The following is a 25,118-nucleotide window of genomic DNA, read 5'->3' as shown; positions in this document are numbered from 1 at the left end:
GAGAAAACATTAAGCAATGAAGACATAGTTATAGTTATGCACTTCTAAGTCTCTTCAATTTGAAATGCTTGATTCTTTCCTGTTGAAATCAATATGACTTCAAAGAGCTTAGCTTTGGCTGAATAAGGCTCTAAATGTTTACATGATCAAAGGGCAATTGTGAAGCAGAGAGAGCTAGAACTGACCAAGACAGACTGCTCTTGCCTTACTTCTGTTTTCAGCATGGCTAACAGATGTGGAAAGAAGTAGTCAATAATAAAGATGGTTTACCTGTTCCATTCATTTCATCGGCAGCGGTTTCTTGAGGTAGAGGGTGTTCTGTCACAGCTGCATCCTGCTGCTCACCAATCTTTTGCATCTCCAGGGTCGAGTCTTGGGAATCGAGAAGGACAACTAAAGAGAAAACAGATAAGTTAGAGAACACTGACGTGCAACACAATTGTATCTCCCATACCAGACAATATGAGGGTTACAGACTCTAACCTTTGCTCTTCTGCCATTTCAGTACAACTTTTTAAAGTAGCCACCCCAGCAATCTCAGATGTCCCTAGCAGCTTCTAAAAAGCACATGGATAAGATATATAAGGCTGGGAGCAACACGGCTTGCCAGAGTGGCTTGGCCGCATCCACAGCTCTGTCCCTTGTGCTAGCCCAGGCAAAAGATGAGTGGGGGAGCCTCTTTGTTGTGCCACCCCCAAGACTAGGCCTGTTGCTATCCTGTGGTGGCAGCAGGGCTGGCTCAAGACCCAGAATATGCCATCCATCCCTTCCTTATCCCTGAAACACCTCATTTTGGTGGATTTCTGAGGGCTGCTACCAATGGTAGCTTCTGCCCACCTGCTATTTGGGTGGGTAAATTGGGGTGCTGGTGGGGCTCCCCTGCCAGTGGAGGCTTGGCAGCCAGGCTAGGTGGAGGGACACCTCCGTCCCCTCCCACTGGGGGCTTGGATCACTTTGCTTGATTAATAAGTGAGGCTAGGGCCATAGGCCAGAAGATGTTTCAAAAGTGGAGAAGGCATTCGTGATAAACAGGGTGGAAGGGGGAAATGGATAACACAGTTTTTTATAGTAAACAATTCACTCTGAAGGATTTTTGTAGTACAAACTTCAACTATGGCTCTTCACTACTGGGCAATTGCTTCAAGCCCTGCCCAGATTTAGCTTGTTTTCCCCAAAGCATGGTATAAATTTCATAGCTAAAGGTGCAATTAGGCACCCTTTTTTGGAAGAAAGTCACAATGAACTTGGTGGGAATTGCTTTTGTGTAAAAATGTATGCAGTTGGGTGCCACATTTTTCATAGTAAGACAGGTCAGAAAGATAGCAGTGCAAGGAAGTTTTACCTGACCATGAACTGCAATAAAATATAAATATATTTACCGGTAACTTAATACAAATACATATTAATTATTTTACTGGGATTGTTTGGCTTATAAAATTATTGTTAAAGCCAACTTGGCACCCTCCTGTTATTCTGGATCAGTCCTGACCATTGACCATGCTAGTTGGAGCTGACAAGAGCTAAGGTCCAATAAATAGTACAGGAGGCATCACATTGGGAAGGCTGGTTTAGATTATCCAGCATAAACACAATTTACACATCTGAACTACTTCTCAAAATGATTCTCAAAACTGAAGAACAACGCTCTGTGCTGGTTTCTGTTACTAATAATTTGAGTCCAGACCTTGCTCATGTCCTCCCAGATAAAAATGGGGATTAATAGTGATAAATACTGATGACTCCACTGTTACTACATTAAGGGAGGAGATGATTTTTGTTTATTCCTCCTTGCCCGTGTGTTTATTTTATCTAACAATAAATGACTGTTAGAAAAACTCCAAGCGGAAGAACCCTATACTCCCTTAAAAGGTCCTCCAGAGATTTGGATGAGCTTCTTTCTAGAATAATGGGAGAGGGAGACTGGTAAACATTTGACTTCTCCCTCCTTCTACTGGATCTCAGTCCCTTTTACAAGTGGAAGGAGATATTCAGTTCTAGAGCTAATCCTCTGATTCCAAAAGGAAGCCAATAGTAGGCATCAATTTGGAATAAAAGGAATAACCTTTACTTCTACAGATATCTGCAAAGCATCTCTAAAGCAAATATCGCCAGCACAATCGGAGCTAGCATTGAGGTCCATTTAAAAAGTGTGGATAATTTCTGACTCTTTTCACCCAAAATTGGGTACAGCAAAGCCAATCAAACATTCAAGCCCTGTGCTGTATTTTTAACACGTTTCCACATCTTGTGAATTTTTTGTACCTTCAGCCAGCATGCCAGTCTTTTCTTCCTAAAAAGTTAGAGAATACATATGAATGTGCATGATGTGAAATATACATATTTTGATTATCTTGAATGCTTTAGATGGTGAGCATATCACTGCTATACAACTACAGTGCAGGGACATTCATCCTGCCTTTATTAAAATAGTAAGGCACATATGTACACATGGATTTCCATCTCTCTTCCTATCACATCCATTATCCTGCAATTCACAAACCTTTTTCTATTCTATTTTGGGACTGAGAGTGATACCTGGGCACTGTTAATGGTTTTTTTTGGTAACATGCCTTATATCTCCTAATCATTTTCTGCATCAGTACTGCTACTGATCCAGCCCTCCCCCTGCAGTTTTCAGATTACATTGATCTTTGTCACATTTATTATTGTCCTTTGTTTTATTCCTGGATTGTAAAACCACCCTGAGAGTTACAAATGGGATTGAATGGCCAGATATTAAATATTACAGAGTCCACCGCTACTCTAAACAGCAAGCCTATCAACTAAATAGCATCCATTACGTTTGGACTGGATGCATCATCATCATCGTCATCATCATCTGCTACCCTACTACCAAAGAACCTAATGGGCCTTTAGTGTGTCTGAATAGGATTGCACTGTACAGTAGATGTCTGGTAAGTTATTCGTTGGGTATAAGCAACACTAAAATCACAGGGCTGACTTATAAGTAATGTTCAAAACATGAAATGGTTCTGCTTTTCCAAAATGCTTACTTTAGCTTCTGTCACAAGAACTTGCTCAGCTTTATTGTCTTCATTAGATTCTGAACCTTCTTCAAAATCTTCACTATAATCACCTGGAATGTGTGTGACACAAGGCATACGGTTAATTCTTTCTAAAAAAATAGGACCAGCCATCCCCCTACATCTCTATATAGCTCTTCCTTGGATCAGATCAAATGACCAGGAAGAGATGGATACAAGAAACAGACTGGAACCCTTTTATTTGCAGATTTATTTACGAGTAAGCAGCTCAGCCCCCTCCTTCAGCAGACTGTGCACTGCACAAATTCAAGTATTAGACAAAGGTTCTGGGGGTAGGGATAATCTCTCGACCCTCCTTCTAGCAGAAATAACCTAGATGGCATGAAAAACCCCAATATTTAAACCCTCATTCATTTGGAACAGAGTCCCTTCCAAAGTGCACACTGTGCTCTTCAAAAAAACTGATATTCTGCAGTAAGCATTGAAAAAGGTTCTTCAGCATCCATCAGTTCTGTAATATTCCCAACATGTACTGCTAGATTGTAAGAACAACCTTCTTTGATCAGACTAAAACTTTTACCTTGGGTTGGAAGACATCAGGCCTGAGAGAGGCCTTCCAGGTCCTTCTGGCTAGACCTTGGAATTCCCCCCAGGCCACGCCCCTTTCCAGGCCACACCCTGTTCTTCCCAGACCCCACCCCTCACCAGTTCTGCTCCATACTCTCCTTGAGTGCTTTTGCATGACTGGAGTGTATCCCTGAAGTGTGATAATGCCTTTTGCTTATCTGGATTAAAAGAGGTGTGTGTGTGTGTAGAACTTCTGAGTCGCAGGAATGTATCCTATGGCTCAAGGGTAAGAGTCATGTATGTTGCTCCACTCACTTTTGTCTCTGGCTCCATCCATGAGGCCCCTAGAAAGTTGTTCATGAGACAATGTGGCCCTCAGGCTGAGAAAGTCCCCCCCACCCCAATATATCGGTTTCAGCACTCTGTTACCCATGGCAGACAGCAATATGCTTTCATTTGTCTCTGGTAACTACAGCTTTAGGCTATTGTGACCTGACCTGCACGGATCATTCACTTCATAAGTCAAATTATTGTCCATAAAATGCTGTCTATAAAGCAAATGATAATAAAACACTGAAGTACAGTTACCAGATTTTTCATGGTTCCTCGGTTCATCTTCATTGCCTTCTTCTACCTGTTTGGCTTCAGAGTGATTTCTGCAAAATATGACAGCATTACTTCTAGAAAAACATCTCTCACTCAGCAGTATTAGACAGAACAAATTTGTTTTCATGCTCATAGTACAGACTGCTCTGCTGTTCTGGTAGTTAACAGCATATCCTTCTAAAAAATTTTAAAAATCTAAACTATGCAAAATAGACAACTTTGCAAGTAGTACAGAACTCTTGACGCTAAGCCATGGTCTGTTTTAAACATTGGCTTAATAGCAAATGTGCCTCCCAGCCCTCCTGCTTCCATGTGCAGCACAAACAGGCAATAGTATTATTGTTGTTGTTGTTGTTGTTGTTGACTTACTGCTTGTTTGAAACAAAAAACCCATTATCTGGGTCCATGTGACATGACAAGCCACACTGTGGCTAATCTGCTGTGTGCAGAATCTGCAGGGGGGAGTCATGAGAGAGGGCGAGGAATACACTCACAATTAAGTCACATTTTAAAACAGGGTGAGGAACCTGTGGTCCTTCAGATGTTGTTGTACTACAGCTCCCATCAACCCCAAGTACTGGCCACATTGCCTGGGGCAGATGGGAGTTGGGAGTCCAACAACAGCTGGAGGCCTACAGGTTAGCCACAAATTCAATCAGAATCCTGAATACGGTGAGCCATAACAGGAAGATTTAATTTGCACAGTTCAAAGCAGAGAATTGAGGTTTCATCATTAGAAAACTGAATATTATTATGCCCTGCTTAAGAAACTATTACTGAAAATATCACAGGAATGTTTCGCGTTCTGAATATTACTAGAACTATTGATTTTTATTTTAACTTTACCGTAGAAATGCTCTTAATCCTTCAGAATCATTGGAATCCAGCTCCTTATTCAATCTAGAATAGTCTATCGTAGATGATGCTCCTTTCTCAAGATCAGCAAAGAACTTCTCCTTTTCCTCTTGTTCTTCTAAAGTATCCAATCCGGCTCCCAAAAAGATCTCATGAGGCCCTGAAGCCACAACAGAATCTAAATTTAAAAGCACCAGAATATAAATAAGTACAGTAAATTAATATCAATTTTCGTAAGAAGGTAATTGCAGGGGGAAATTGTCTAGTGTCCAGGCACTGCTTTAAGTGAGAAATCAAGAAAATGCAGAGATAATGCCCCAAAATGTATGACTTGATCTTAAACAAGCCTATTCTAAAAATAGCAGAGTTTCATGAGCATTATACATTTATTGAGTGTTTATGAAACTGGCACTGAGTGCTCACAAAACTCTGGTGTAGTTGTGTATAACCTCATGGAAACCAATAGAGAAGATGTTCTGAGTAGGAGAGCTGCATGTGTGCACCAGAGCTCCTATGGCTGGAACAGACTGGGGACTGAAGTAATTTGCAATGAGAGCAATTCAGAGAACACTAAAGGCCTGAACAGCACTATACAACATCATTTGATTGCAGCATCTCCCAAGTTTTAGTGCCAGTGTAAAAATAAGTATCATATCATTTTAAGGGGGTCAGTTCATATTCAACGTATAATTTAACAGTTATTTAATCTGCCAAATAAAGCTGAGTAGGGCTGGGGGAGAGGGAAGTTTGAGGTCTGAAGCAATTTTACCGTTAGTTTCCAGGCTATCTTTGCTTAAAGAAACCGAAACCCCACTAGGTTGCTGGAGCTGAATGCTTCCCGCATGATCTTCGTCTACTTCTATGATAGCATGAGAAAGCCTTCGCGACTTCAGAAAACTACTACTTGTGCTGCGTATTCCTTAAAACAAAAGGAGGAGGGGGAAGAAAAGTCTGACATAAAAATCCATGCTGGAACACAGTTTTATTTTTGGAATTTATATAGGTTGCCCCACAAGACTGATCTTTGGATGCCTTGCAAACATAAAATAGATACCATAAAAAACAAATCATAGCTTTAAAAACAACACATCAGCAGGGATAGAGATAAAACCGGTTTCACTGTAAGGCCAAACAATGCACAACATGTAAACAATGGTTTACAATTGTGAAAAATCTCACATTTTTTCAGGCCTGAAAAAAATCAAAAAGGTGTTATCAGGCACCAAAATAATAAAAAACAAAGTGCCAGGCGAGTCTCACCAGGGAGGTGGTCACATAGCTGCAGCTCATCTACTGAAAAGTCCCCTCCCTAGTAAGCAGCGTCTCTGAAGAGGATCTCAAGATTTGGGGAGGTGCATGTGGGAGAAAGCAATCTTTATTTTGGAGGAGAAATAAAAGTGCACTGCACTACTAAGGTGTCAAAAATCCCTTCATTGGTCCGTATAGTTTACGGACTGTCTAAAAGCTTCTTGACGGCTGCAACTGGAAGAGATAATCAGTACATCCCCAAGGCCCACATGGAAGCCAGTGCACAGGGCTCTCTCGATTCCAAGTATGGATCTTTGCTTTCACAACTCTATTTCACAAAGCGCGATATCCTGGCAACTTCATTTTCTAGATTATTTCTAAAAATAATAGACATTCACTCACGTTAACTCCTGCACCACTGGCTCCTACATTATAGCTGATAACTAGGTTGGAAGTTCTATTAATAAATCATTGAAAGATTTTTTTTTATAAAAAAACCCTAGGATATTTCATAAATTGCAAAATGAATAGATTCAAACATAGGCCAGGAAACAGAGCCCTGCTTACTTAATGAAGCCCATTCAGTGGTATATTGATTAATAAAAAATATTTATATTCTGCTGTACTATAAAAAGAAAAACATCAAAGCAGTTTACATCAATAATATATAAAACATGCAATAAAAGCCATATAAAAAAGTTAAAAACAGACAACAATTTATAGCTGTAAAAAAGAACAGACTACATTCAGTGGCACTTTTTAACGAAAAGGCTATATGTGTGAATAGTTCTTTTAAATAATAATTTTAAAAATCATACTGAAAAACCAGTTTAGGCTTGTTACCCTTAGTATGGTCATGGTTGTTGTTAGCAGAGATTTCTTCTTTGTTAGAACACACACTTTTCTTTGCCTTAAGGGATTTTTCCAGTGTTTTGTACTTAGCCAGTGCCTTGCTGTGGGATGCACTTGAAAAGGGTTTAGGAGCAACTACTTTAACTACACACAAACAGTCACAAGTGTACAGGTAATTGGTTAGGGACCAAAAAAAGAAGGGTAAATTTTGTTACCAAGCTGAAAAAAAAAGACTCAATATCTATCTATTTTCACACTGCAGCTAGAAGTGCACCACGATTAGACAACTCCTCTAAAACAACACCACACAGTTCTTTGGCTAAATTACGCTTCCTTGAAGTATACACCAAACTATTTATTTAATGCTTGACAAGAACTATTGCACATGTTCATGGAGTCAGAATGCTCAGTGTAAAAAGCAAAACTGGTTTGCTCAAGCACTGTTTGCAATGAAACTTAACAGTAAAAATGAATAAAGGGTGTGATTATAATAACTGGTCTAATATTCAGATTGAATTTGTCCAATCCTAATTCCTGGCTGAGCACTGCACCATGCATCATCTCTACACATAGCTCACGATTACACAATTAATTCATACCATATTTACATACTTTTGTATGTTGCCTAAATAAGCACGAGGTTTTTTACCCAAGTCAAAGTTGCGTTCACCAAATACTGTTGGCGATAGCACACATAATTAAAGCCAATATTTGTTTGATCAGAACTGGTATCAAACAAAGGAAAACCATTATTTCTCAGAAATAATTGACTTTGACTTGCAATATAGCACAACTATTGCAAAGCTGATCTCTAAAAAGGGGTAACTAAATCTAGTACCAGACTGGTTATTTGAAAGTGGCGATTTGTTTTCACTATCTTCAATCATTTCATCTTTTGCCCCAATGACTTTCTTCTCATTTTGTTGTTTGATAAATCTGTTTGTCTTAGCAACTTGGGAAATGAGAGAAAAACAACATATGTAGAAAGCCAAGGAAGACATCATGTCATTTTTTTTTAATTTTTTTTTGAGGTGGGAGGTTACCAAAAAGCAAACAAGCAAGTTAAGTCCAAAAAAGGATTTAATAAATGGCAGGGGCAAGCACCTTTGAGACAGCATCAGTGTCTTAGCATGCCAAGTATAGAAGTCCATGACTGGAAACAGCGACCGCTGGCCAATGCAACCTTGGCTGAAGACCAAAGGAATCAAAGTACACTATCTCAATCAGCTGCCATACATTCCTGACTGCACTCTCCATGCAACACTTTTGTCCTCAGGTAACCTTGCAAATCCTTCACCAAATATGAGGCCCAAAAAAATGTGAATTCACTCCTTAGGCACTACTGCAATTGACTAGGGATAAGAGAGAAACTCATTCACAACTAAATATGAGCCTACCTAATTTGTGCTTCTGGAACCAGTATGTGACCTGGAAAGAAGCGCTCAATATGCAGAACAGTCATTTTCTTAAAACAAGATGTTTGTACAAGAACTTTGCATAAGTAAAATCAAACAGTATTCAGAGAAAATGTTTTTGCCTGCAGAGGCTGCATTGCTCACCTACTTTGACACACAGGTTCCACAATGGCTTGCTTGAGTAGTCTGTATTTTAAGAACAGCATCTTTAAAACTGAAAATTACTTTATCTAACACAGGAACCTCAATAATTCTATTTGTAAAAAAATAATCATAAAAGCTATGAACACAAAAGGCCTTGAGTGCCATCTTGTGGTCACAAGTAGTAAAAACATTACACAGAATCCAAATAGAATTCACTACCATTATCGGAATCATCCTCAGATATCCACCACGGCACAGGATTCTTCTTCGGTTCTTTATTTGTGGCCTGCCCAACAGAGTCATGAATGCTGGATTTTTTCTTTGGCTCATTTCCAAGTGAATCATCTGAAAGGGACTGAATCAGAAGCAAGAATTACTTGTGCTGTTACGGTTTATTTTCTTGGGTCTCCATAAAATAGGACATGAGACCGGTTCAAAGTTAAGCTTTTTTAAGACCCACTGATCTCAAAGAGAGTTGAGCATATTGCAGCAATTCAATGGGTCTTAACTAATATTGATGATCAATTCCATGGTAATTTACCGGAGGACCAGAGTACTGATATTCTATGGCAAAGTGTGATATTTGTGCGGTTTCTAGCCTCTCTTCTTCTGTTTTAGCAGACAAATTAATCTCTGACTACTCCCCAGTATTTCTCATCACTGTCATTCTGGGAAGGGAAAGAAAGACGCTTATGTACTTGTAGCAGAACCTGCAGACATATGCCAAGGACTTTCTGTACAACCATGTGCAGAACACAACAATTACCCAAAGGATTGCTTGCAGACTTCTAAGATCACTTAGCACTGCACACTACAGAATATCATAGGGTGGTGACCAAAAAATCGTCATTTTCCAAGGTTTCCCCTACACTTTGGAATGTCTTTTCTTCTGCTGTATATGACACAACATTAATTATTTGCTTCAGAAGTCTTGTAAAGATGTAGGGCTTCCGTTTTATCTTTTATTTATTATGAGATTATTTCACTGCTTTTATGTTGATCTGTACTGCTTGTGAGCTGCTTAGAATATTTTTTAAGTATCAAGAAGTTTAGAAATGATTTTAATTTAATAGATTTTAAAGGTTTTTTTTTTAAAAAAAAGTCTAAACATAAGCCATTGTTTGGTCTTACATCTGAATCAACCCACAGTAATGTACATAGTATAGACTTTTTCTAGACATTTCAAGTATTGAAACATAGCATACGAAGCAGCCCTTAAGTATGTGGTAAAGACAAAATAACAGCATTTATTTCTACTTTTCCCAGCTATTTAACTATCCAGAGAAAACAGATTTATGTTTTTAATATAATTTTAATGCATAGCATATAAATAACAAAGTCAAAGTTAAGTTCTGTTTTTAAGGCAGAGCACAAGTTCAAATGCAACACTGAAGCCACAAAACAACTGCACTGGGAGCTACTGACAGGTGCTTGATGCAAGTTCTGTTATCACTTGCTATTTCTTTTGCGACTAACTGCATCCTCTGCTCAGCAAGTGGAACTAGGATGATGCCGACACTCCTCAGAGCATTGTAACTGAAGAAACTGAAATGTCCCCAGATGTTTCAACAGAGATCTGGAAACCTTCTATGTCTAGCCATCTTGTCAACTTCAAAAACAGTAGAGTAACAGCTGGGAAAGAAAACACTTACAGAAAAAAATGGCATTACAGGTCCCTGATATATAAATTGCATGAACATGACCATAATGAGAAAGACTGAAAAAAGAAAGGAATTATCCAGGCCTTTTTAGCTGTACCGTCCAAGCCCTGGTTTGACAGACAAAAAACAAAACAACTCTGTATGTCCGTGCAAAATCATGGACTATACAAAGCAGTTAGAGTTAGCGGTGAGATTTGGATCTAAATAACAATGGTTCTTATTGGAAAGCCAAATGTAGCATGATAGTAGCATTGAAAAAGTAGCATACAGTGTAATTAAATCAGGTTGCCTCATTAATGGCACGCACCATGAAGCATTTTACAAAAGATGAGAGTTGCATCCAACTAAGTAATAGGGTAGACACACTGAAATTAATGGACATGACTAACTTTGTTTATTTCAGTGGGTCTATCGTGAGTTGGATACAACTCTGAGTGTCTACACAATGTGTGGGTTACAAGTGTGTAGTTACACTTACACACACACACACACACACACACACACACACACACACACAATGTGCTTGTAGACATGCCATATAGGACTATGCTTAATAGCAGCATGGGGGGCAGTACTAAAATACAGATAAACACATTCCTCAAGATTCCAGAGAATGTACAAAATGCAGTGGAGATAGGCATTGTCCAAGGCCTGTTGTAGTCAACCAAGTCCTACTTAGAGCAGACCCACTAAAAATTAATGAACTTAAGTCAGTCATGTCCATTAACTTCAATAGGTCTACTCTGAGTAGGACTAGCATTGACTACTGCCCTACGTATAGAAGGAGGAGTTCAACATCATGTCACAAACATTCCAACTGTGGAAGCATTTCTGCTTGTCTGATGAAACAATCTCTCCTCTCCTCCTGCTGTGCACTGTTCTGGAGTTCTCTGTAGAGCTGATCTGGCAGGGAAGGGTGGGGGGAAGTTCCATTACACTAGCGGAAGTCCTTTATAAGGCTTTCACTAGCAGGACCAGTTAGTTGAATCAATTCCATTGTTGAATCCAGAGTGCAAAACACTGGACAGATTATGTGCACATTCTCAATGAGGCCTGGTGAATGTGCAGAATGGCTGGCTGCTATGTGCATTAACTGCTGAACTTACATCACCCTAACATATATATGGCAATGGTTATGATGTGCACACTGTAGTTGCTTCTCCTCTCATTAGAAAGGAAGCAACAGGATCCCTGCTACGGTATCCAATAAAGAATGATAACCAAGAGTCTCACTGATGGATCACCCACTGTCACAGATCTAAAAGTGACTAGCTACAGAACCTTTCATTTACAGGAAATACTTAACAGTCAAAGGCACTAATAAAGAACATGATCTGTTTGTTTACACCAAGCTCTGTAAAAATTAGGAACAAGCTAAAGAGAGATGTATATTTTGCCATTTTTCACAAAAGAAAATGAAAGCTCTGTCTTCCAAAAGTTAATTCCATAAATCGGAATTCATCTCTTGTAAGCCAATCATAGATGTTAATAAGTTTAGCCAAACTGCAGGTATGTCTCTGAAAGAATACAGTAAAGAAAAAAAAGTATAACAATACCTCTTTCAAAAACTGTTCAAACTGTTCATCTAGGTCTTCTTTTGAAAACCGGTGAGCCATAATCAGCAACTGTGTTTAAACTCGCAAATCCCTGAAATTACCAAGTAGATAATAAAAGAAACGGCATGAACAACAAAAACAGAATAAAGCACAAATTAAATTATTGCCGCCAAGTATATGAATTTTTAATGTACAACCTTCCAATCTGCTCTTAGCATACTTGTTTGACAACCTTTAACAAACCATTCATGCTGGAGTAGACAGGCCCTTGGTCTGACCCAACAGAACTCTAATGCTCTTTAAAGTCATGCTCCGAAAGTCACATACTTCTGCACTCTTATGTAAATACCAGAGTCTTAAAATGAAAGCTCTTCTTACATAAGGTTCTATCCGTGGAAGATAGTAAGCTTGCTGGAATTTTGTCATTTCTCACAAGAAAGACTGAAAGCCATGTCTTCCATGAGTTAATTCCAGATCCTCCAAGTGTCCCTATTTTCCAGGGACATCCCTGACTAAGAGAAGCCGTCCCAGTTTTTGATTTGATCCTGGAATGTCCCGCTTTTTCTTAGGATGTCTCTATTTTCACTGGAGAAATGGTGGAGGGTATGGAATTATCTGACACCCCCCTCCCTGAGCCATCAGAAGGCAATCCTGTATAGGGAAGTTTTTTTAAAAAATGCTTAATGTTTTATTACGTTTTTATATATGTTGGAAGCTGCCCAGAGTGGCTGGGGCAACCCAGTAAGATGTGTGTGGTATAAATAGTAAAATTATTGTTATCTCTCTGTGGTAGCTTATCTTAAAGTTTTAAGTGTCTATACTATACACTTATTGCATTTATAAATGTTAAATTTATTGTTGTACATTGTTTTAAATGTTTGTTTTCCTTCTGGGATTGTACCCCCAAGTGTGTTTTATAAGCTGGTCTCCAACCGTAATAAATTATCTATCTAGTAAAATTATCATTATGGAATGGGACGTCCCTATTTTCATAGAGAAATGTTGGAGGGTATGTAATTCTATTAAAATGAATTCTTATCTTGTAAGTCCAAACCCGTCTTTTGTTACATTACTCTATAAAACACATTGAATGCTGCTGGCTCCATATAAATAAACAACAAGCAAACAAAACAATTATTTCCTATAAACCACCCACTCCATTCAACTAACACAAGAGAAATGATCCTGAGATTGAAATAGTTAGATGTACCATGTTTTGCTATGTTGTGCAGCCTGGATATCTCCTTAGCTATGTTCTAGTCAAAGATCTCAAATATTTTTGTTCAGATAACTAAATAATAGAAACACTTCCCAAAATGTAAATAAAGCAATTGTCACTATGAATACAAGCAAACTTACCTCTCAAAGAAAATCCCTTCCTGAGCCAATATGGGTGAACAACAGGCCTTTAAACCTTCTTCAAGTAATTCATGATCCAGGAATATATACTATATATATAAAAAGTAAATGAGAAGTGTCTTGATTGGTCTCTAATAGGACATTTTAAAGCTCTCTAGATGTGTCAAGTGCCGACACAAAATATCAAAAACAAATCCCAATTTGGGAAGTTTATCACAAAGCATATTTTCCACATCTTGCTCATCGTTCTTCTGAAACCTACATGACACTACAATATAAAACAACAGGAATGACTGCAAAGAATTCAATTAAATAAGGTATTGTTATGTAAGCACATGGAAAAAGTCTCAGAAAACACGGTAAGAAGATTACAAATGCCACCTCTCATGACACATAATCTAATCTGCTTTTTTTAAATAAAAAAGGCACAAGAAATAATATTGTATTGCTTTACAACTAAGTACAGAAAGAAAAAAGAAAGAAAATATTTCGGCCTTTTGTAAAAACTAAAAATCCTATTCCTTCATCTGTAGTGCCTCAATTTATCTGCATTTATCATCAAAGAAATTTAACAAAGTGTCTAAGGAAAGCTTACATTATAATCCTATACCTGTTTTAACTCAGCCCTTTGAGTGCAATGGTGCTTACTCCCAGGAAAGCATGCATAGGACTACCACCTTATGGATTTCCTGAGCTGCCAGCCTGAGCCCACCTGTCCTACTAAACGTAATTAGCCGTACTGAAAATCAGAGAGATCAGTTTCAACTGCGTGGCCCAAGTCTGTATATGCAGACTTGCATATAGATACAGGTGGATATGAGCAGCTTGAGGTATGAGCCATATGGATTTGCGTTGCTTGATGAGGAAGAGGGCAATTTTAAGTGCCCAGCATTCTGTTTCCAACGCTGGCAAGCGAGGGAGGGCGCTTAGAAGTAGGAAATGCGGTGGGGGGAAGGGGGGCTTTACACCTGATTCAAAGGCTCCTCGCATCTGCCACACCTGTTGACAGCTCTAGCCTTTTTGCATCTGCTTATTCCCTCTTCAAGTTCCCAGGGACCAGCCCCCCCCCCCCGCTCCGGCAGGGCTGAGAGGCCTCGTCATAGGTGGCCCGTTTCTTTCTCACCTTCCCCCCCCCCACCCCTAGAAGGCGACGGCTCGCTTCTATACCCCCTCGCGGGACTTCACCTGCCGAGGCGGAACTCTTCATGGGACGACGAGGGTCCGCGGAGCGACTCGGCCCTATCCGCGCCAGGCGTCAGCCGCCGTTTCCTAGGAAACGAGCGGAACTCGCCGGGCCACCGTAGGGTTACGGGCTACGTGATGGTCACGTGAGGCAGCGCCGATTGGGGAGGGAAATCTACAAGGGGGAGGAGGGAAAGAGACCGGCCTCTCGCCGTCACGTGGCACAAACGGTTCCTCGCCTCTCGCAGCCCGCGCGCGAATTAAAAACAACAACTCCGAACCCGTTTTATCTCAGCGCGTGATCCCACTTGCTGGAGAGGATAAAGGAGGGCAGAGCAAAGCGCTGCATTTTAAATGTTTAAAACCTAAATAAATAAAAACCGTTTTGCACACCCATGTAGTAAGGCTTGATTTCTGCTGCCGCCTTCTGCTCGAGGCAGGGCGCGCTGGTGCTCAGACGCAGCCATCATGGTAACAAATCGGAATTTCTGCATTGATTTCTATGGGTAGCTCTTCTGCTCTGGGGAGAGGGAAAAAGGAAGTCGTCGCCTGAAGCCAGGAACCGGCCCTGTGTGTTAAATCGAGCAATAATCCAGGAAAGAAACACAGCGCTTCGGAGGGACGGGGGCTGGGGGCTGAATGGAAGCATCGCCAATGCAGCGCTTAGGGAAGCCAGGAGCCGCCTAACGGAGGGAAGGAGAAAAATGCACGGGGAGAACTGGGTGTGGGGCGGCGGCTGGAGATGGACGTAGGTGAGCAAAAGGAAACTTTGAGAGTTTGGTTCGCTTTCAACTTAAGACAGCTTGCTACTGGCCGTGTCGATAACATCAGCACCGTAAAAGCATTCTGCAGGCATCATTGACTCTCCTTGTGTCACATTTTCTTGAGAATTCTGTTTTTGCTTTTGCTATCATAGAAGCGTTTAGCATTGAAGATGATCGTGCCTAGCAAACATAGCCAGTGGCCAAGGATGTTGGGAGATGCAGCTCAGCAACATCTGGAGGGCGAAAGGCTCCCCCCACGACACATACCAGGAATGCATCCCCCTCAGGCTTCCAGAGGGGGTTCAGTGAAAATCACACCGCTGCAAAGGAAGTACTGGAAGGCTAAATAAAAATAGTTGTGGTGATTGTAACATAGACAATATGGTGGCAGCCTGTTTCTGAAATGCCAGATCCAGGATTAAATTTGGGAGCAATTTTCCTTTGAACTAAGTGGGGCTTCCTTTTAAGGAAGTGTGCATAGGCTTTGGTGTAAATCTTATAAAATCTTATGATTAAAAAGACCTTCCAGTTTAACATCAGAGTACAGAGTTAATGCTATCTAGTGTTGGCTCAATCTTCACAAAGCTGGGAAACTAAGGACAATGCCATAACAAATCCGTCTTGTAATCAACATGCATGTTGTGCAACTCTCAAACTGCTTGCTTATAATTATAACTTGCCATTCATGCACCCACACTTTTCATTAGATTTCCATGTGGGGCAGAGTGTGGGGTGTTCAGTGGGGGGAAGATACGGGGGGGGGTCTTCAGTGTGAGGTGTGTGCATGGAAAGTTTCTGTGTGGAGCATTTCAGTGTGAGATGGCGTATGTGTACAGCATTTCAGTGTTGAAGTCCATGAGAGAGGTTGTGTGTACATCAATAGATAACAAACTGAATGTGTGTAGATTAGAGGGGGGCCTGTCATCATGATCCTGCCCCCTGTTTGCATGTTCACTTACCTCTACACTGCTCTGCATGAAGATAGATTTGCTTTCTAGCAATCACACTCTGAAACTGGAGGCAAACTGTTAATGGAAAGAAAGTAAAAGTCAGAGGAAGATACAGAGATGTTTTCCTCAAGCAAGAAAGCAGCAAGTGGGGATAGCCAGAAACCACACTATCCTATGTACTCATACAGGGAAGTAAGTCCTCTTATGTTCAATAGGACTTGTTCGCCAGTAGTGTTCAGGATCACAGCCCATGCCTCTTGTGTACAGCTGCACACACTTTACAACAAGTGGGGAACCTGTGGCCCTCCAGATATTATTGAACTCCAACTCCCATCCTCCCTAATCAATGGCTGCACTGACCGGAGCTGATGGGAGTTGGAGTCCAACAACAGCAGCATGGCCATACGTTCCCTCTTCTCTGCTTTGCAATCTAAGACACTTTATGGTGAAGCCAAGATGCTAGAGTGGTTTACCAAAATCTTAAATAAGTATGTTACATTGGCAACAGCATGAAAAAAGTAGAGTTGGCAACATTTCAGAACTGTAAAACAATGTGTTGTTTTGGAATGGATTTTCAGTGTCACTGCTCAACATGGCCCCATCTGTCTCTGCTTTGTTCAGTAGAGACTGGGCTGGTGGTCCTCTGACAAATTTGTGGCTAGGTTACTTGAAGTCTAAGGCTACAATTGCCTAAGGCAGCAGGAGTGAAAATTCAAGACTTGGGCTTTGTTGTTCAGTTCACAGCAGGCTGCACTTCCAAGTATAGAAAACAGAGGTCTTTCTATTTGTTCATCCCAATAAAGAATTATTCCAAACGTTGCTATACATGCCATAGATTCAGGTATCTGTAGCTAATGTTGCAACAAAACCAGATAAATATGTGGAGAGTCTTTATTGAGAACTAATTTGACTCACCCTTTTCTTCTTATATGTGATAATTGCATGCGGCATTGAAGTCTCAGTTGTCTCCAGGTTTCCACCTCTCCTCTGTATTCTAATTTTATTTTTCTACTTTTTGCATTCATTATTCTTACTGCATTTTCTATGTGCTTATGTCAATTAACGACCATTCTGTATGAGAAATAACCATCATAATAATAAAGTTTTTTTTTTAAGAAAAAAAGGGGGAAAGTACCCCAAAGTGAGATCACTCTTGGGTATTTTCTTCAGAATTTGTTAAACAATATGTTTTATGATAGAACACTGCAGCAGTAATGTAGTGTGTGTCCTTGTGTGTGTAAACACGCACATTGTATGTTTTATTTCCAAAACAGAAATATGCCCAAGTGGTGATGAAGCTTTAAAAAAGAGGAATTGGGGGAAGCTGCTGAGCTTGCCTGAGGCATCTGATTAGATAGTATTTCAGGACTGAACTTGAAAATATGTGAAATCAGATATTATGATAATAAATCTTAGGCCATTTTCAAAGCCATGTGCTGTTGTTTTTTAAAAAATAGAAGGTTAGAAGTTTCATACGAGATGAAAAGCAAACAAACAGCAGTGAATGGAGAATTTTCCTTAAACTGTGCTCTCTGTTTGTGGCCACTGCTGCTACTTCCTTACATGACTATGCAATAAAAATAACACACAGCATCTGCAACCAAAAATAACAAAAGGGCTTACCACACACGTACAAGCCACATAGCACTCAGAATTACCATTAGCTTCCTGGGAGGCGTTCATTTTTGTAAAAATGAAAAATAACCTGGAAATTAAATAGATGTTATTCGCACATCATAACACTGGCTCTCATGGCACTCCCCGGGACATGTTTGTGTGAATTGAATCTCCCCTCCTCAATATATGAAGCAAGCAATAAAAGTAGTAGACTGCTTCACCCAGAATAAGTCCTGTCAGGGCCAGTGTCTGCCTGGTGTAATGGCTGCTTCTGGTTATATTTCCAAGCTCGTGTTTTGAAACTATAAGGAAAGCAGCCAGAGAATAGCCATGAAATGTCTGGAGTGGAGTGAGGTTCTTGAGTTCGGAAAAAAGATTTCAACATCATTTGCTCATCATTCCAAAATTACAAATGATGTGTGGCTTTGACCATTTATGATTTCTGGAAAACTGTGACTGCATTAAAAAAACTACCGTACAAAAAATAAATCAATCTGATATTCAGATTGTAAGGCTATGAGCAAGACCACCTGTTTATATTTATTTTTGAGCAAAGCTTAGTTGTAGCTGCTAAACAATATTTATTATTATTATTAATGATTGCTTCCAAATATGCTTCAAAAAGGGTTTCAGTCTATGCGCAGTAAATTATACAATAGTCTCTTGTGTTGGAATCCAGACACCCTCATGTGCAAGTGGAAAATGCTTCCATAGGCATGTGATAGGAACGGGTGAGATCAGAGGTGGAGTTAGGGGAGCATGACCAGTTCGCACCAAGCTGAGAGGGCATTGCAGGGGCCGCCACAACAATGACAAACAACAGAAGGCAAGGGGGTGCCATTGAAATGTTAAAGCCCAAAGAATGTAACTGGTGAGATTTCCTTCTGACAGTAGGTGCCCCATACCTCATGGGGCACCCCTACCTTGTGAAACTTAAGGAATGCAAAGGGAGCTGAAGCCCTATGGCATGTGCAGAACACTTCAGATCCCGGTCCATAAAACCCAATCCATCTGTTTCAGGACAGTTTCCAGCTGATTGCACTGCTCTACAGAAGCATGGTATAGCTTCATATTCTCTCTCTCTCTCACACACACACACACTGCAGAACATCAAAGGCTTGGGTTTTTGTTTTGTTTTTTACATCTCCAAGTAGGCACAGACAGATATGTCAATTTCTGATCTCAGTTTCTAATTTTTATAATCTTGAGTTCTCCATATTTCTGCAGCAATTTGTGAATTGTATGCAGCTGTGACAAGTACATATTTTTCCAACCATCATCCCTAATATAATGCATTTCTTAAATGTTATTTTCACTAATATATTAATTTTACGCACATCTCTCCCTAATATATATATTTTGGTAAAAATTGGCTGGTTGAAGAACTGTATACAAAATTCAGAGAAGTTTGTTTCGGTTCTCATATTGTTTCAGAAACTGTGAATTAACTAGTTTTGCCTTTAAATGAAAGTGAGTTGATTCCCTCCTCTCCCTGTCTCCAGGTAAGGCTGGAAGTGTATCCTGTTAGCCAATGATCTGATTCAGTACAAGATCATTTCCTATGGTCCAGTGCAACTCCCTACCATGGTCTTATCCAATATGTCAATACAGAAACTAAGCTTTGGGCCTTGTCTGTTGTAGGCAATTGTTTCTGAATTCTAAGTAGGTCGCTTCAAAATGCTGGCAGAGATTTCAGCCTTCCATTTCGGATTATTCTTTGGTTATTTTTAGTCCTTCTGAAGCCTGGGAAATCAGAAATATAACCACTTTGAACAGCCTAGAGAGCCAACTATAGTAGAAGCTCTGAATTTGATTAGATAAAACAACAAAGAGGTTCTGTTAGGGCAGAGGCAGGAAGAACTGAGGTGGGTGGCAATATCTGTCATAACTCAGGGGAAATGTAGCCTCAAAGCACTCAAAAGTGGGTGTAAAAATAACATAAGCAATAGACAACTTTCCCACATCTTGAGGTCACCCTTCAGCCTGAATAAAAAAAAAAGAATTCTTCACATTCACTTATTTTTTTTAACTTTTAAAGTATAATAAACAGTACATGAATGGGTGTTTCTTCTGAGAATCCTAGGGAGGGGATCTTCATCAGTCTCTCCCCCCCCCAAAAAAAAGAGTGCTTCAGCAAGAAGTCTTCAAAACAAAAGAATCCCATAGCAATTGCATTTGTTTTGGGATCAGAACTTAAGAATCAAGATTATGTGTAAATCACCTCAGATTGCAAACTGTAAATTTATTCATTTTAGATTAAATCTATGCTGGATCAGTATTATTGCCTTCTCATGTTTGAGAGTTAACCTTTAGTTTAAGAGAATTTTCATTACTAAAGAATATCATTGTTCTATATAGAACATATTGGATATTTCTTACCTCAGAATATCCATAGGGTTGTTGCTCAGTGCCAGAACATTTGATCTGAATGCAGAAAGTCACAGGTTGAACCCCTGGCATTTCCAGAGAGGGCTGGGAGAGGATCGTGTGTGAAACTGGGAGAGAACTCCTGGAAACTTCTGCTGGTCATTGTAGACAAAACAATTAAAAATAAATAAGCATGTTAAATACATAGTCACAATGCAAACATTCTGCCCAAATCCCCTGGGGAAACAAAAATATCTTTGCCTGACAAAGTTGGCACCAGGTGGGCATCCCAGGGGATAGAATACCATAGACGGGAGGTGCTACAGAAAAGGCTTGTTCTCTCATCATCGCATTCGAGACCTTCTTTGGAGGTGGCACACAGAGAAGAGCCTGAGATGATGATCTTAGGGTCTGGACAGATTCATATGGCAAAAGGCAGTCTCTTATAGTGTACAGGTCCTCAGCCATAAAAGGTTTTAAAGGTTAAAAATGGCACTTTGAATTGGGTTCTGTAACAAACTGACAGCCAGGACAACACTTTCTTGTCCAAGTCTAGCTGCTATGGTGTTCACTAGCCATAGTTTCTGAACTGTCTTCAAAGGTAGCAGGCATGCCTGGTATATGGTGCACAGGGCCGTCTTTAGCATATGCGGCGCCGGGGTGCAAAGATCCGCCCAGCACCCCCAAATTTAGTTTAGCCCCCAAATTAACTTTTATTATGCCTTATGCCTCTTTTATCATTTGATAAATAGCGCTTATGCCTGCGCGGCTCTAAAAGGAGTTTTTTTGTGTGTTTTGTTTTAAACCAGCTTTTCTAAAGAAGACAAAGAACACATTGGGAGTTGGTGTAAAGACTCCATGCATGCGCTTACGGTCGTAGAGAGGTGTCTGAAAGATGAGACTGGCGGGCATTGTGCGCATGCGTGGGAGAGCCATCTCAGGCAACCTTTCATTGTGGGAGCAACCTCATTTCTAGAGGAGCTGGGAAGGCCATTGTGAGTGCGCATATACGAGTTCTTCTTCCAGAGCCTGTGCACACTCCTGTCGCTAGATAGGAGCATTCTCTTTCTCTCTGTCTCTCCCTCTTTCCTGTTACTCCCCCTCCTCCCGGCTTTGGTGAGCGATACTTTCCAGAGAGCTCTCCCTGCAGCAGCATTAGCAGGCAGGCGATGCAAGATCAGTTATGTCAAAGGTGTCGCTGACCCGCTGCCGCATAGCAGCTCAACCCAATATGCTTAGGCGGCTTCAGCAGCAGGCGCCTGGTGCCCCCCAGAATTCAGTGCCCAGGTGCCCTGCACCCCTTGCTCCCTCGGGTAAAGATGGCCCTGATGGGGCACAAGGGGCTGCGCCAACCCCATATTGAGGAGGCTGCCACCCCCCACTGAAGCCAGGCACCTTTCACACACCGCAGCCACAGCCTACACCTGGGAGCCCAGGAGCTTAGCAGGAGCTGCAAAAAGTGAGGGCAATCTTCGCCTTCGCTCATCCCAACCTCTGCCTGACAGCCCAGGAGCCTTGGAGCCAGGCAGGGGCTGCAATGAGCAAGCGCGAGGATTGCCCTTCCGTGCGTTCTGCCTCTTCCCAGCACACACTGGGCTGCTGTCACGTGACACATGATGCATCACATGGTTGCACCCCCTTAATGGGGGGGGGGCAGGTCAGCGCCCCTGAAAGGTAGCCACATGCACAGCACATTGCAGTAGTCTAACCAGAATATAGACAACCAAAGCCACCCTATCCCTGTTCAGTTTGGGTTGCAGCCAAGCTACCAGTCAAAGCTGGTAGAAGATATTTTGCAACAATGTAGTCAACTTAGGTGACACTGTTGGATTCATGAGTAATGTCAGCTGACTGACAGGTAGGCCAGGATCTGCACCACTCCTATGCTTGACTCTCACCAACACTCTCTGTCCCCTCCAGATAATGGAAAGCACACAGTCATTTATTTCCCAGGAAAGTACGTTGTTGGGATTCTAGTTTTCCTGATTTCATGTCTGTTATAAATGATACCAAATGGTTTTTCTAGTTCCCTGGCATTTCAAAAAAAGATTTTTTAAACAAAACAGTCACAACACAGCAAATGTTATGGAAATATGCTGAACACATAGTTCATTCCAATTCTCTTTTTTATCCAAACAATTTTTCAACAAGAATTTTCTCTCGAACTATTATGCTCGGTATCCATTTTGCCTCTTAAACAGGGGCAGGGGTGTTCGTTTTGCATTTTTAGAAGGACCATAGCTGTAATTTTCAGGAGCAAGTCCAAACAAACAATAAAAATGCAAAATTGTTAATGTAAACACAGTGAATAAATCCCTAATTCCCTTCCCCCACTCCTCCCGGAACAAATGATCAATTTATCAGACTTCTAAAATTTGTTTAGCAAATGCCTTTCCTTGAGATATATACAAAAACATACACATTTTTTTACTTTTAAAAAACATGCATTATAATTCAGGATGTTTTTTTTTAAAAAAACGGTTAGGAGAGGTTTTTCTGCACTTTGCTATTTGATTTGGCTTAGTTATAGGTTGCACAATATATGCCTTTGTAAATCGCAAATTCCTGAAGGTTAAGGAAAACACAGCCTCGAAGCTTTAGGGGTGTAGCTTTTGGCGCTGAGACTGTTGACTAATGAAAAATGCTCTGCAGCTTTGCATGAAAACGTGTACAATAATTATCGTGGCAATGACATGATGTCTGACTCATCCTTGGTGGTTTGGATTGCATGTGTGGGATTGTGTTTTGGACAGAGCACTCCAGAATAGCAACACTCCATCAAAAAACACAGCAGTACACCTGTATTCCAAATGGCTGAATAAGGCAAAACACATGTCACCCCAACGCTGCAAATGAAATTTAACGGGGAAAGCTGCAGGAGAAATAAAGGCAAGGACCGTAACACTGGCATGTTTGAGGATTTGTTTCTCTCTCCAGCTCTCTGGGATGATTTATTCATCACTAAACCTCTGTTCACAAGCCATGTTTGATTTCACTTAATGCCGACAAAGTCGCTGCAACCGGATCTTTGGAAAGCAATGCCAAAGAATGTTTGATCCAGATAGATAGATTACAATAGCAGGCATAATTTACAATGAAAAGCCAACGCTGCTTCTGCCCCCAACGTGTGATGTGGTTTTAAAACACTTACAGGCCTGATTCTTATTTACACAAAGTTTTCTTTGCGCTGCTAAGAAAGGCCCTCAGATGTGAGGGTTAGCGACATTCATTCGTTTTATTTTTTAAAATTACTTTTATATGTCCCTTCCCCGCCAAGGAAATCAAGATGGCGTGCGTGTTCTCCCTCATATTTATCCTCAGAACAACCCTGTAGGTTAGGCTAAAAGGAAGTGACCCAGACCTAGTCTGCTACTCTAGCTTAGAACCAGGTATTTTTCTTTTGGTACATTTAGGGCATGCTTGCAGTATAAATATAAAACAGTTTTTTAAATCTTAAATGTACAAGTCAAAAAATAAAGCACACAAACATCTGAACAGTCAATAGTTAACAAAGGTATAATATTCTACTATGCCCTACAAAGTTAGCTGGGGAATAAAAAGAAAATGGGGGAAAACATAACAAAAGGGGAAAGGGTTGTCCATTATAATACTGAGTTTAGAATTCCAATAGACTCTCAAATACTTTTCATTCTTTGACTGTAAAACAGTTTAACTGGCACAATTTCCTGTATTCCTGTGAAAGGGATCACTAGGCATAGTGTTAGCTCTGTCCCAAACTACATTTTCCAGAGTGAAAGGAGGAATATCAGTTAAATCAGATTAAAATCTGTTTAAGGCCACAATCCAACCCTATTGAATTGGATGCAAAGAAGCCAAATTGCATACAGCCGCCCTTGGTCATGCCACACAAGAACAGTGACTACAGCAGAAGAAAATGGCAGTAGTACATCATCATTGTAGGTGACACTGCTGGGGTCAGTTCACCCTTTCCACGGTGAGGAACTTTTAGTGGACCACTGGGCATATTGGCCAGTCCCTCTGTTACTGAGAAATTTGGTTCAGGTGGAACTCTGCACATGTCTTTGAATATGGGTTTGGTTTGGCTTTTGGCAAAAGCATAGAGAAAGCAAGACATTTTTGTGCAATAGCATCTGTGCATGGATTAAGTCCCCAGAACCTTAGCCATTTTTAATGCAAACACACCCTTATTCCATTGAAGGGATATCTCAGCTTTTCAGCTGTGAGTTTCATATAAAGTTTTTGGCTGTGAGTTTCTGATTGACCAGAGACCCCTTATGACCAGAGACCTTGCCTACGCTGAGAAAAAAACATGTGTTTATGTCTGGCAATAACTCAGTATTAAAATAGCATTGAATGTCCCTTTTCATATTTTGCATGTGCATATTTCGGTGCACATACATGTTCTCTCCTCAGTGTTCACCACATTGTCTCTGCACAGTATTCTAAAATGGACAGTATTTCTAAAATGGACAAAAAACAGAATCCATTTATCCCACTGGTGAGCCACACAAATACATATTCTTCCTGAAGATCTCCAGTTGCGGGATATTTAAATGCGTGTCACTACTCAAGTTTTAGTAGAGATTAATATTACCCATTTAGGCACCTTTTATGTTTTCTCATGCAAAAAAGTAAATAAAGAGATACCTTGAATATTTCAAATTTCACAGTGGATCACATCTACTTCTGGGACAACAACTGCAAACGTAGCCTTTCAGACACATGTCAGTGTGATGAGCCAAAATGCCAGCAGTGAGGGAGCACACATATGGTATTGTTTGTACTCCAAAGTACGGAGGAACGAAACAAGTTTAACAAATACAGATGGTTAAGATCAGTAAGGGTGTTTAATGAAAACAAACAAAGGGCGGCTGCATATAAAGCAGAACCTGTTTGCCTTTTGCTCCTTTTGACCAGTGACGAAGGACTGTTTTCTGAGTCTACAGCAACCCTTTCCTGGTGACAAATGTCCTGTGGTAGTTTTTGTT

At 40.5% G+C, this 25,118-nt stretch overlaps 1 protein-coding gene across 4 annotated transcripts in view; it reads right to left on the bottom strand.

Moving 5' to 3' along the window:
• Nucleotides 1-14,653, bottom strand: part of CEP162 (centrosomal protein 162) — a 40,198-nt gene extending 25,545 nt beyond the window's left edge. Inside the window, exons 1-10 of one of the 4 annotated variants that reach the window (XM_083431131.1) lie at nucleotides 14,454-14,653; nucleotides 13,269-13,357; nucleotides 11,910-12,000; nucleotides 8,912-9,047; nucleotides 5,803-5,952; nucleotides 5,025-5,211; nucleotides 4,161-4,228; nucleotides 3,015-3,097; nucleotides 2,263-2,290; nucleotides 271-393 (exon numbers count right to left, since the gene is read on the bottom strand). In XM_083431131.1, the coding sequence (XP_083287257.1) occupies nucleotides 271-393; nucleotides 2,263-2,290; nucleotides 3,015-3,097; nucleotides 4,161-4,228; nucleotides 5,025-5,211; nucleotides 5,803-5,952; nucleotides 8,912-9,047; nucleotides 11,910-11,969 (835 nt within the window). In that variant the 5' untranslated portion in view covers nucleotides 11,970-12,000; nucleotides 13,269-13,357; nucleotides 14,454-14,653. Of the gene's footprint in view, nucleotides 1-270; nucleotides 394-2,262; nucleotides 2,291-3,014; nucleotides 3,098-4,160; nucleotides 4,229-5,024; nucleotides 5,212-5,802; nucleotides 5,953-8,911; nucleotides 9,048-11,909; nucleotides 12,001-13,268; nucleotides 13,358-13,878 lie in introns of all 4 variants that reach the window. The other 3 variants (XM_083431129.1, XM_083431132.1, XM_083431130.1) reach the window with 3 other exon arrangements.
• Between the last annotated feature and the right edge of the window lie 10,465 nt (nucleotides 14,654-25,118).

The sequence above is a fragment of the Podarcis tiliguerta genome, assembly GCF_965153285.1.
Source record: "Podarcis tiliguerta genome assembly, chromosome: 3".
Lineage (NCBI taxonomy): Eukaryota > Metazoa > Chordata > Lepidosauria > Squamata > Lacertidae > Podarcis > Podarcis tiliguerta.
Note: the sequence above shows the minus strand (reverse complement) of the source record. Positions and strands in the feature narration are given on the sequence as shown.